The sequence below is a fragment of the Glycine soja genome, chromosome 20 (assembly GCF_004193775.1).
Source record: "Glycine soja cultivar W05 chromosome 20, ASM419377v2, whole genome shotgun sequence".
NCBI lineage: Eukaryota > Viridiplantae > Streptophyta > Magnoliopsida > Fabales > Fabaceae > Glycine > Glycine soja.
The window spans coordinates 41,331,065-41,344,505 of NC_041021.1; the positions used below are offsets into that span (position 1 = coordinate 41,331,065).

Here is a 13,441-nt window from a genome sequence, read left to right on the forward strand (position 1 = left end):
CAAAGTATACCAGATTCATAATTCAATTGTATGCATTAATTGAATAATTAAATATAAAAAAGATATTATACCGTATTGGCAGTGAGTAAGGGCAAAGAAAGGAAGTGGAGACGTGGAGGTGAGGCGCTGAAAAGGTTAAAAGGTGTTACGCATGAGTGGTGAGATGGACGGTTGAGATGGTGCCATGATGTCATGAGGAAACGAGGTCCGTTAGATGTGGGGAGGGAAGAAGGGTGAGGATTGTAACAGGTGACGCGGTGGAGAATCATGACCGTCCAGGAGTCTTTGGAGTGGGTTTGGCAGAGAGTGAAATATCGGAAAGGAGATGAGATTGGAGCACAAAAAGGGGAAAGAGAGATAGATAGAGTAGAGAAGCCAAGAGTGGTGCAGCAGCGTGAGGAAGAGAAGAACAAGGAAAGAAAGATAAGCTAAGCAAAGCATAGCATAGCACAGCAGCCCCCCTAAGATCTCTCTGATAATTGTGATAACAGCAAAAGAGGATCTTTTGTGGACACAATCAAATTTCTGGGGTTGAAAAAAATCTCTTTTTCCCTGTCTGCGAATATGGGGTGTATGTGATTATGGTTGTTGATGAGAGGGTGTAGCTGATTCCGCGGAAAGATAGGATTTTGGTGTGGAATGGACAGGATTAGAGAAGCCAGAAGAAGCACTATGGCCGCAAATGGATTAACCAGACGAAGACACAGGACTAACAACAGTCTTAGAGACTCACCAGGTTTCCAATTCTTTCCCAGATCTCAATACGCACCTTACCCTTCTTTTCCTTTCTCTTTCTTGATTCTCACGATGTTTTGTTTTGTGTGTGTGTTTTCTTATGCAGAGGAAGATGGAGCCATGGAGCTGCAAGAACCATCCAGGTTGCGAGATCGAGGAGGTAGTGGGAAAAAGGATCGAGATCGTGAAAGGGAGAGGGAAAGGGAGAGAGATCGATTGGGTCGAAGCAAGAAGAGAAGAGGAGATAGGTTGATGCATAGCAGCAGAGAAGATGGCGGAGAAGACACTTCTGAAGAGAGTATCAACGATGAGGACGACGACGACGATGAAGACGGTGGCGGCGGCGGCAGCGGCAGCGGTAGCGCTTCAGTGAGAATGCTTCCGCTGAACCCCTCTTCGCTCTCCAACCAGCATCATCGGAAGAGCTTCCCTCCGGCGAAAGTTTTAAGACCAACGCCGCCGACGACGTGGAAGGCCGCCGATGAGATGATCGGAGTATCCGTCCCTAGGAAAGCACGCTCGGGTAAATCGAAAACCATCAATTCACAAGACCTCACTGAATTCGCTCGCCGTGTTCCGATGCGCTAACTTTTTTTTTCTCTCTCTGTTTCTCTTTGCAGCCTCTACGAAGAGGTCGCACGAATGCTGGGCTTCGAGCGGTGGCGGTATCGTGGCGGAACAAAATCACCGACAGCCGTCGACCTCCCCGGTGAGGGCGGCTGCGCCGGCCTCGCCTTCGTCGTCGAACGCCTCTGTTAGGAAGAAGATAGTGAGTTTCGGAATCCGGGTGTCAGAATATCGCTTTGCTGTGATGGTTTTGATGATGTAAGTGTGCTAACAGTGTTGTTTTGATGGGTGTAGAAGCAGAATGGCGGAGCCAAGTTTCGACCACCCAAAACGACGACGTCGTCGTCGTCCAAGCCGTCGTCTTCAGCGCAGGACGAGATCGAAATAGAGATCGCGGAAGTGTTGTACGGCATGATGAGACAACCTCAAGGACCGTCGAAACAAGAAATCATCGCCAACGATTCCACCAAGTTCGATTCCCGAGAATCTAATAAATCTTCCACCGATGCCAAGTCACCGATCTCAAACCCACAAAATTCAAGCTCTTCCGCCACACCCATGTCCGCTGTTGGTGCGTTACTCTCTCAAAAAGGTCAAATTTAATAATATTTTTTTGGGGGGGTTTTAATTATTTTTATTTTGTGGTTAACTTTTTCAGCTCCGAAGAGGAAAAGACCGCGACCGGTAAAGCACGAGGATGAGAATCCGGCGAGTTTGATCGTTCGGAGCAGTCCCATTTCGTCAACGACGAAGGCCGAGAGCGATCAGCCTTCAAAGATGGAGACTTGTTCTTCCAATTTGGATAAGAACAACGTGGGGTCTGTTTCCGAGAATCTGGCGCATTCTCAGACAGTTCAAATTATGCCGGAGCCGGTGAAGCCGGAGAACAACGAGTTTAAGCCGGCGGCGACGGAGGAAGCGGAGAAGCAGAAAGATGTGGGGTTGAGTGAGGTGGTGGTGTCTCCTCAGTTGCCCAAGAAGGAATCTCCTGTGCGACAAGTAGCAGATGATGACCGTGAAGATGTGAAAGCGACTAAAGCGTGAGCATCATCGACTTTTATTACTCTTTCTTTTTCGCTTCTTCTTTAATCATTTAGCTTTTTCTGTAGTGTTCGCGCTGAATGTGAATCCTGATCTTTCTTTTTTTGATTTTTTTTTATTTGGTTCTCCAGGAATCACTCAATATCCGAGAGTGATAATCAGCGAGAAGAGAAGTTCCAGATAGATCTGATGGTGCTTATCCTTTTCTTCTTTCTTGTCTCTGATATTCTGGGTTTTTTTTTTTTTATCGGTGCGATGTTGGATTTTCAGGCGCCACCTCCTCCATCGAGATCTTCTCCGGAAAGGGATGTGGAGAATAATAATAATATGGTGATTGACGCAGAAAAGGTAGGTGGGCCATGTGTTGTGGCTATGAATTCTTTTCATACAAGAACAAGTATTTAAGGCGTTTGTGGTTTTGCAGGAAGTGAAGCCTATGACGAAGGAGGACGAGAAAGTGCTCAGAATGAACAAGGAAGTAGCAATGGTTATAGAAATGGAGAAAGTGAAAGCAAAAGCGGAAGAAACTGATTCGCAGAAACCAAGTTTTGTGCAGAAAGAAAGAGGAATTGACTTGCAGCTTGATTTGGAGAAAGTTGATAGGGTAGATACTAGTGGCAATGTTGGTAGTATGGTTAACAAGAAGCAGCAACATCAGAACGTTCAGAGGCAGCAAACGAACTCAGAGAAAAATGGTACTTAAAATTTGAAACTAACAATGAATGTTATTCTTCTTCTGTCTTTCTTCACTTCCCACTTTTTTTTTTTTTTCTGATCTCAGTGCCCTACTGGGTTTGTCTCTTCTCCTTCTTTCAGTTCAATCCAATTCTTTGCCTCTACCATTGTCTGTTCCTAGCTGGCCTGGCGGGCTTCCTCCCATGGGGTACGGCAAGAGATCCAATATTGTGTGTTCAGTGTTGTTTCGGATATTTGTACAAGTTTTTTTTTGGCAGAAATTTGATGTGATCCTCTTCTTATCTCATTATTAGCAGATATATGACACCTCTGCAAGGAGTTGTATCCATGGATGGGACTCCTGTGACATCTGCAGCAATACCGGTACTTTCCCCCTTTTTAAACTTATGATTTTGAAACAATGTGGAATTGAATTCCTGATTAATCACTTTCTCCCTTAAATTACAGCCTCCCCATCTTCTTTTTAACCAGCCTCGGCCGAAAAGGTGTGCAACCCACTGCTACATTGCTCGCAATATATTGTGTCACCAGCAAATTGCGAGGATGAATTCATTCTGGCCAGCAGCAGCAGGTTCTGCATCACTATACGGGGCTAAGCCCAGCAATCTTAATGTTGTACCCTCCACAGAGTTGCATGGGAATGTTCCCGGCAGGGCTGCAAACTCTTCTCAGGACAAAGGGCATGGTATTGCCATGTTTCCAGGACATATTGGGAAGGACAAAGCCTCTCAGCCTGCCATTGTGGATAATTCATCAAGAAAACAAATTTTGCTTCAGCAAGCTTTACCCCCAGGAGCAGCACCTAGTAATATCTTGGTATGTTCTTTTTTATTTTGTTTGTCTTCTTCTGGAACCATAAATTCTCTTGTCTTCTTCTTCTGTTTTGCTTTTTTCCAAAATTAATTTGTGCTTTGTCACAAATTTCAGCATGGCCCTGCATTCATATTCCCGCTGAATCAGCAGCAAGCAGCTGCTGCGGCATCTGTTCGGCCTGGATCTGTGAAGTCTTTGCCAGTTTCTAGTAATGGAGCACCCTCCAGTGTCTCCAATTCAGCCCCGTTGAATGCTTCTGGCACAGGCACTGTGGCGGTGGCAGCGGCTGCGGCTGCCGCTGCCCCAACGATGAGCTTCAGCTATCCAAATATGCCTGGCAATGAAACTCCGTACTTGGCCATTTTGCAGAATAATGCTTACTCATTTCCAATACCAGCACATGTTGGTGGTCCACCTGGCTACCGTGGAACCCCCCATGCCCAGGCTTTTCCATTCTTCAATGGCTCCTTCTATTCTTCTCAAATGCTGCATCCTTCACAGATTCAGCAGCAGCAACTTCCTGCTCAGTCACAGCAGCAGAATCAACAGGGCCATCAAAATACAAGTATGTCTAGTGGATCCTCCTCTTCTCAGAAGCAGCATGCTCAAAATCAACAACAAAAGCCTAATAATAATGCTACTGGATCCAATGGGGGTGCAAGTTTGCAAGGCTTTCCTGTCACCAAAACCCCACCATCACAGCCACTGCAGTTGCAACAGCAACAACCGCAGCAGAGGCAGAATCATCACACTTCTCATCCAGCTCGCCAGGTTGAGTCTGAGATGGGTGGTGAAGACAGTCCATCTACTGCTGATAGTCGTCTCGCCCGTGCCACCATGAATATTTATGGCCAAAATTTCACAATGCCTATGCAGTCGCCAAACTTTGCTCTGATGACACCTGCCTCAATTGGTGCAGGAGGCTCCAATGGCAGTCACAGTGAAAAGAAGCAACCCCAGCAGCACCCTGGTCCAAAGGCTGGAGGTGAAACAGCTCCTGCATTTGCCATGTCATTTGCATCCATGAATGGAGCTACTGGCGCCTCTGGCCTTGACCTCTCATCTATTGCACAGAACAACCATTCAATCATGCAGAGTAATCATAACTATCATATAATGGCAGCACAAGCTGCCAGTGCTCAGTTGAAGAAGAGTTATCATGCCGCCGAGGAAGGGAAAAGTGTAGTTAATCCTTCTAATCTAGACGAAGATAGAAAAGCAATATCTGCTGGAAAAATTCCGGCAACAATGGGGCAATCCATTGCATTCGGAAGGCCAGATGTATCTGATCCCTCATTGGCGTCGTTATCGGGCGGCAACAATGTGATTGATACCTCGGGCCGTAATCTAAACCTTGGTTCTGCTTCTTCTCGTGCTTCTGCTTCTGTTATGCCTGCTGCCATCAGCACTAATGCAGCCAGTTCTCAGCAACAAATGCAGCGAAATCAGCAGCAGCAAATTCTTCAGCATCAGAAGCAGAATCAATTTGCAGCTGCAGCTGCAGCAGCCGCCGCGGCGGCCCGCAACAAGACCCCATCAACTAGCAATGGCAGTGTTTACTCTGATAACCTCCCTTCTACATCTTCAATGGCTAATAAGTTTCCCAGTGCTGTATCCGCATTCCCTCAAAACCTTGTACAGAGCAGTAACACCGTTGCTCAGTCACCTTCTCAGTGGAAGAACTCTTTAAGGGCAACAACCACTTCACAGTCGCCCCCATCCATGGCTTCAACAACACCATCCTCATCGGTCAAAAGTCACCCACAGCAGCAGGCTCGTTCCCAGCAACCTCACACCCAAATATCTTTCGCAACAAATCCAAAATCATCCGCAGCACAAGTTCAACCTGCAAGTTCCACCCAGTCCCCATCTCCCCCAGTCATGGTTGGCTCACCAACAACTTCATCAATATCAAAAAATACTGGTAGCCCAAGGACAACTTCAGCCTCAACAACCAACAATAAGATAAGCCAAAGTTCTTCTTTATCCTCTCAGCAAGCCAAGAACTCTTCTGCTGTGCCGGCGCGCAAATCGTCACCTGTTGGCAGCAGGAATGTGCCGTCAATACTTAATGTTCCTCAGCTAACTCCCCCTTCCAGCACTGGGAGTAAATCCCAACTGCCACAGCAGCAACAGAAGCAGCAGCAGCAAATACCAAAGCAAGCATTACCACAGGCCCAGCTTTTCTTCTCTAATCCTTACATGCATCCGCAATCCAACAGTTCCACATCCACCACCACAGTTCCAAGTGGTTATTACCTTCAACATCAACACCACCACCAACAACATCAACAGCGGCGTGGCCCTGAGCAGATGCAGCGGCCAGGCTCTTCCGGCACTTCCCCGGCCGTGAACAATGTGAAAGGCAGCAGTGCCTTACCTACGCAGGGTCTTTTGCATCCGGCACAGGTTGCTGCAATGCAACCCTCTGGGAGCCACCCTCAGTTTGTTCCTACTGGCTTTTCTTATGCTTCTTATCATGTTCATTCTGTGCCCTCAGTTCAAGTGAAGCCAGCGGAGCAGAAACAACCTGCGGGTGAGTAGAATGTTATAATATACTTTATTTGCTGCACCCCTGTGCTTGCGGTTATCAAAGAAGAAAGGTATAGCTTGAGTGAAGCATGCTAATTGGCATGGTATTTTGAAGTGCAAGATGGGGGGTCCCTCTCAAATGATTTGGGGGGGGGGGGGGGGCATGTTGTTATGTTGATGATGCCGTACGTGGAAAAAGCAAGCAAACTGGAGTAGGTCACGGCCAACGAAGATAGAGATGATTTGGATTCCTCAATTTTGGATGGGAAATCGACCAGACCAAGAACATTGATGTGCCTGAATTGTGTTTAGTAATTTGTTTGTACCCTGGTGTTTATAAATCTGACAAGGTTGATCCTGAAGTCTAATCAAAATTCGATTGGTTTTTTCAGAAGGATGTGGTGGGGGAAAAAAGATGGAGGAAAGGAAGGGAAAGAACCATCTTTTCTTCTTTTGGGGATGTAATGGAGTTTACCTACATGTTCTTTCTCCTCATCTTTTCTTTTTAGTTATTTTATTTTGTCTTCTAGGGCTACTAGAGCAGCAGTAAGCATCTTTTTGACAAAGTCTATGTGGGAGAAGGATGAAGTATGTACGTGTCTGCCTGATCATATATTATAGTAACCCTCAATTTTATTTTATTTTTAATTTAAACATCAGAAGATGATTTCCCTCATACCCCTTGCCGGTGTCGCCGTGATGCCCCATTGGTTTTGTTTTTCTTTGCCCAAGTTCTAGTGAAAATTTGAGTGGGCGGTGACACAAATTGCAATGAGTGTAAAAAGCAATAGCTTTTTGAGAGATGGGGACTTCCATGTGTGGAGTGTGGAAATTCAATCAGAGTAAAGACTAGAAACAAAGTGGGGTTTAGATAAAAAAAAAATAAAAAATCAGAAAGGATCTGAATTATTTTTCCATATCACTAATGGTTGGTTTTGCGCAAGGATGGCGTGGTCCGCGGATCATGTGGTAAAAGATGGCTTCAAAGTTCCTTCCTTCCACCGAGTTAGACAAGTTTGAATTTCCTTTGCTGAGATGTGTGCTCTTCACTGTCACCATCGCACACGTGGCTGATGGATTTATAGCAGATGTGTAACTATTCTCTTCTCGGTATTATCATATATGGATTGTTATCCTAAGCTAATAGTATATGTATCATTATAAAATCATATTAAATAGCGTGTGTGTTGGTGGTACTTGGTAGGGTAGGCTCTTTTTCCTTCCTCGTAATAGGAGCAAATTGCCTTCCATGTTTGCCCTTGTAGAGGTCCCCACCATGAGACAGAACCTTGGCCCACTCAAGCAATCACAGCGTTTAGAACCAAACTTAAAGCAGCAACACATTGCGGGTCCTGACATCCCACCTGTGACGATGTGAAAAACTTTGCTCTTGTCTCTACGTGATACACGTGTATCCAATGCCTTTATATTTTCTTTTTATTTCTCAAAGTAACAATGTTCCAAATCTTCTCTTTGCCACAGAGCTATAGTGTTAGACCTTTACCCTTCTACCTCAACTAGCCTACCTTAGGGTTTTTTTTTTTTTTTTTAATTGAAGAAAATTAATTTTAATCCATAAATGTAATTAAGATGTATATGTAAATTGATTTTGATTATAAACTGTAAGTTGATGTGTCACAGTAAGACGAATTAACTATACTATTTTGTCAAAGAAGTTCTTGTTCGGCCTAGTCACTCAAGTTAAAGACAAAGACACAGAGACACGTATCATAAGTATATTTTTATATGTATATTTTTTCTTTATGAGAATTGGCTTTGTCAAAAGGTTATGGTGTTCTTTTGATATACAATTATGAAACATGATTAAATTTGTTCCGGTATATGGACCAGTTCAAATGCAAAAGATAAAGTTAGATATGTATAGAGAGAGGCAAGGGAGTGAGAGTGACGTGGATTTCTTTATAAAATATCCCTTTTTCCATCAACATAAAGGGAATGAATCTACTTCCTTCCTGTGCTGAAATGGCAGGAAAGTATTTTTTTTATAAATAAAAAAAAAAGTGGAATGCGTAAATATAATCATATTATTATGGGAATTTCAGATTGAAACAAAGCTTTATTCAGTGATTTATTTATTCACTTATCTGTTTCTTTTTTGAGGGGCCAAAGATAAAGCATACAGATCTTCACTTGGTTCCCTCTTGATAAACCGAAAAAGACAATATTTTGTGTCCTTTTCCTCTTCAGAGGGACCCGTGAAAGGAATCAATTTAATGGAATAAGCAAGTCCCCCATGCCCCTCCACTCCATTCCCAATTTGTGAACACTGAAAGATAAGCCTTGTAGCTCTCACCTCACCACACCTAAAATAAACTATGACTTATCGCACCTTCCTGACCCCACTTCAACAGCCCCAAAAAGTCTTTTCCTTTCTATTTTATAATCATTATTTATGTTAGTTGAGCATCATAGCCCGTATAACTGACCCTTTGATCAGTGATCACAAAAGAGTCAAGCTACATTTCAACTTTTTCCTTTCTTGTTCACATTTTGAAACCTATATATCTCGGAACTGACTCTTTATTCTCAAGCTCTGATTTGCTCATACTACTAGCACAAGTATTTTTCCTTTTGGATATACTTACCATTACTTTATATAGATCTTTCTAATTTCTTCAAATTTATTTAGAGTAACACATAACTCTATAATAACAAAGTGACCCATATAACTTTTATAATTTCCATGAATCTACTATTTTTTCTTTTGTTAAATTTCGGTTGGGTAGTCACTTGTGCTTGTATGATGATCTGAATCCTTCTTGAGACATAAGTTTCACTAAAGGATAGGCAACAGTAAACCATAATAGTCCATCAATATGTCACTATTACCACGGAAAATTGATCCGTTTTCTCAAAAGTATTCATTTCAAGCTTTCTAGAAGTTCAACTGAAATCAATTTCTATATCTAGTGGTTCTTTAAGATTGTATGCCTTATGCCTTCATATCTAGTGGCTTACATAATTTTCAAAATAACTTACACATATCTTCTCCATTATTAGGTACCTTCGTTAAAAAAATGGTGACAATTTAATTAATCACGTGTAACACAAATAGGGGTAAAATAGGAAAAAGAATAACAGATGATGCATATATAGTGATGTGTACTACTATGGATCTTCCCGGTTACTTGCATTACATTGCAAAGCTATTATTCTTCCCCATTAATTGATGAATTACATAGGATGAAAGTGCAACTTAGTCAGCTAATACAATATCAGTTTATCAATAGTGTCACTATATTACATTTTTTCTAGATAGAGAATTGAGATGTGTGTGGCTCATTGCTGACCTAAAAAGAGAAAAGAAATCAACAGTAACCTTATCAAAGGCATGAATTTAGTTAATATTCCTTCCGTCTCAAAATTATTATTGGTTTTATATCTTTCTTTTTGTTTTAGAAATTCAAGACTTCAATTAAAAAAAATGCCAACCAAATCTTCACTTAATAATTACTATTTGTCTTTTGTCATTTCTCTTTTCCACTTATTATCTTTCCAATTTATAGATAGTTTTCCTTCTCTTTTTTAACTGTCATTAATAAATTAAGGAGGACATTTTAGTCAAGATATGATAATATTTTAGATAATTGAGCATATCTTAATATGTTAACTTTCAACAATAGTTTGAAACGGAGGAAATACCCAATAGTTATACCTTTAAGTAGAAAATGGTATCAACTAATTATTATTCCTTATACAAGTAACTGTTATGTGACGTAAGATGTTTGTCTCCATTTGTTCCATACCTATAGTCAGTCATTAAATGCATCATTATAGTTAGGGGAGGAATAGACGTATGGTGAAGAAAAAGTAAAAGCAATGAAAATGAAGAGTAGTGTTTTTCTCTTTTCCCTTTTCATTCATTCAAGTTAAAGATAAAAATAAATGTATAATGTGCACCAAAGCAACCAGATTGCAGATATTAAATGGATGAAGAAAGATCATGCTAAGATGTGGGCTACCCCACAGCATAAATAATAAAGATGCGAGGCCTAATTGGAAGGTCCATGGCATTTAAGGCAAAGAGGTGAATCCACGTTGCAGGCATTGTCTCCATTAGGCGCTGGTGCAACTTCAAAAGTTATTAAATAGTATAAGCGGACAAAGTAATGGGGTAAAGCTTTGCCAACAATGTCTGAAAAGGAAAGAAGGATATATATACAAGGGAGGGCAATTCACTTGTGTTTTAGATAAATACTTGTCCTTTGATTACTTGAGAAAGTGGAACAAGCAGGCTCTACAGTTACTGTGTGTGTGTGACACTGAAAATCTCACTCATATGAGGGTACTTAACAAAGTGTCACAATAACTAATCATGTGGGTTGGACTTTAGAAATTCATTGAATAGCAAATTGAGAAAGAAAAGAAAAAGAATTATTAACCACCGGGAGGGGGAATGGGTAGAAAATGGTGGTGGGATCCTCCCTTCAATTAATTAAAATAGTTGGGTCCATATTGGCTTTTAATAAATAATAATAATTGTAACTGAGAACAGATTCTTGACAAGATTTGATAGTATGGCATAAATTGTGTTGGTGAGTGTCTTCAATTCAATAATATCTAAATTGTAGTTGACCACAGATGGAGGGCAGATACTCAACAGATCATCTTGAATTCAACCAAATTATTTTTCTTTTTCCAATTCAGTCCCTTTCCATCTCTCTCTCTCTCCACCCAACTTGCCCCCAGACAGAATGGTCAACACAGAATACTAACCTTAGGGGGACCCTTCTTCCCTTATCTAAAACCCTTGGCTTCCACTGTTGAAAGAAATTGAGTAAATGAATCTGGTAAATCAATTGGTCAACTGAAGTTGAGAAGTATGATCAATTTCAATGCAATTTCTTGCATAACCCCCGCACCCCAAAAAAAATTAAAAAAATAAAAGAGAGAGAAAGCAAAATTGCAATTTTCCAACTCCTAATATTTTACATGTTTGTCTTCAAACCTTATAACTAAAAACAAATGGACTTGACTATGGGAACTTGCGCTGAAACAGGCATCAAGAAAAGGGAAACCGAAAACAGATAATTCTAACAGTCAGTGACAGAAGCTGAGTGGCAGAGAGGGAGAATCATTCCAGTCTCCGGAGGATATCTAAAGTTGGATATGCAAAGTTGAAAACTTCAACATTCAACCCCCCCAAATGAAAAAGATGAACCGATTTAAGTACAACCGTACATTTTGATTTCTTAGCTGAAATAGATGTCTTTAATGCTTGGAGAGAGGCTTGGGGTCTGAAGATCAAACCCATGACAGTGGTTTTTGTAACTGTACCAAAAGACTGGTCCAGTTGGAACCAGATTCATTCAACTCACTGTTGGTCACTGTTTCAAATCCAAAATGTACCTGACCCCTTCACCTCAGGAAAGAATTTTAAAAGAAAAAAGGATACCTCTGATCTGAAGTGCCTTTCCTGTGCTTCCTCTCCCATTATCACAAAAACAGAAACCATTAAATACAAAAGAGGGTCCAAATAAATATCTGCACTTTGATGTAGGAGCAGCAAATGGGGTTCCTCTCCACCACCATCACCAGACACAGTTACACACCAGAGAGAAGAAAAGAGAAAAGAACTTTGTAACTTTCATAGCACTTCCGTGCCAGGTCCCAGGTGGGTAGAGTGTGAGAGCCACACACATGATTTGATTTTTGATGCAACATTTCTTTTCACCTCTCTCTATCTCTCCTCTCCGTATTTATATATGGAAGAAGGCAAAAATTCCATCCATATCCATAACTTAACACGATTGTGACAGATTAAAACAAAAAACAAAAAGGTTTTATTTTATGTCTCTAGAGATAATTATTCATTCCACGTCTTTCTCTTCTTTATTTATAATTTTTTATTTGAATTGCGAAATTTTGTAAAGAAAATTATGTTATTATATATATATATATATATATATATATATATTTGTGTATGTTGTCGGAGAAATTTACTATCTCTGTTTTAGACAGTATTTTAATTTGAATTTGACTTGCTGAAGTCTTATTCATTGTTTGCTCATGATTTATATACACTTTAATATGCTTTAAAGTTTTATATTTTCTCTTTTTAAATTCATATTTTTTTTATTTTTCTAAATGATATGATCTTTCTATAGTTTTTGTTTGTTCTTTCTCTTTTTTTTTTTAATTTCTATCTTTGTTGTGGTTGCATCATTTCATCTTTTAATCAAATTAATCACACGTAAAAAAATTATGATTACAAGTTTTATTTTATAGTGGACTTACAATCCCAATAAAAATTATTCAATATTTTTAACGAAGTTATTTCATATCAATATTATATTTAGCAACTTTAACTTTTATTTTGTCAAATAAAGATTTAAGAGAATAATTTTACATACCCATTAAACTCTAAATATTAATTACTATTTATATTATTGCACAAATAAAAAAATAATTAGCTATTAAATGATTTTGTAGGAGTTGTTAAGAGTTGTGTTTCTTTTCTTTTAAAAATTTTGAGTAACCCTTCTCTGAAAGTTAAAGATTAATTATCTAGATAGTAAAATGTATTTAATAGTCTAATATCATTCGATGAATATTTATTCATATGTATAAATCAGTAATTCAACTCTTGATTACATGTCTAAGGACAAAGTTATATGTGAATTATGTTATAAAGTATTTGTATCTGTTATGAGTTGTATTGTTTAATTTACTAACCGGTAAAAAGAGAGTTTATATATTTTCTCGTCAAACATTGACAGTAAATTTTTCACCCAAAAAAGCTTATATATTACCAATTTATAAAATTATTCTGTACAAAAAAATAAACAGTACCAAAAAATTAATAATTAAAAAGAAAATTCCCTGTTAAATCATATTAAGATTCCAAAATTTTATATTTGATTAGTGTTAAAGTATTTATTAGTTTTTTATTTAAAATTCTTACTGTCCAAAAATCACGTTGGTCTCAAACTTTCTCAATAATCATTGTTAAAGTATTTATTCAACCGGTATTATATGCGAATGTTTCTCTTTTATTTTTTATTTTATTTTAAATTCAGTCATTTTTTTTTTATAT

General features: G+C 39.6%; 1 protein-coding gene across 4 annotated transcripts; it reads left to right on the plus strand.

The window, feature by feature from the left end:
• Window positions 1-305: 305 nt before the first annotated feature.
• Window positions 306-7,849, plus strand: LOC114401174 (protein TIME FOR COFFEE-like). 4 transcript variants are annotated; one of them, XM_028363617.1, is made up of 12 exons: window positions 306-736; window positions 842-1,258; window positions 1,356-1,504; window positions 1,597-1,873; window positions 1,961-2,342; window positions 2,475-2,535; window positions 2,614-2,691; window positions 2,768-3,038; window positions 3,160-3,226; window positions 3,333-3,402; window positions 3,511-3,855; window positions 3,967-7,849. In XM_028363617.1, exons 1-12 carry the CDS (start codon window positions 640-642, stop codon window positions 6,394-6,396), a joined length of 4,644 nt encoding a protein of 1,547 aa, XP_028219418.1. In that variant the 5' UTR covers window positions 306-639; the 3' UTR covers window positions 6,397-7,849. The 4 variants fall into 4 exon arrangements, with proteins under 4 accessions (XP_028219418.1, XP_028219416.1, XP_028219419.1 ...); XM_028363615.1 differs by having other exon boundaries at window positions 307-736; window positions 3,487-3,855; XM_028363618.1 differs by having other exon boundaries at window positions 307-736; window positions 3,336-3,402.
• Window positions 7,850-13,441: the final 5,592 nt, after the last annotated feature.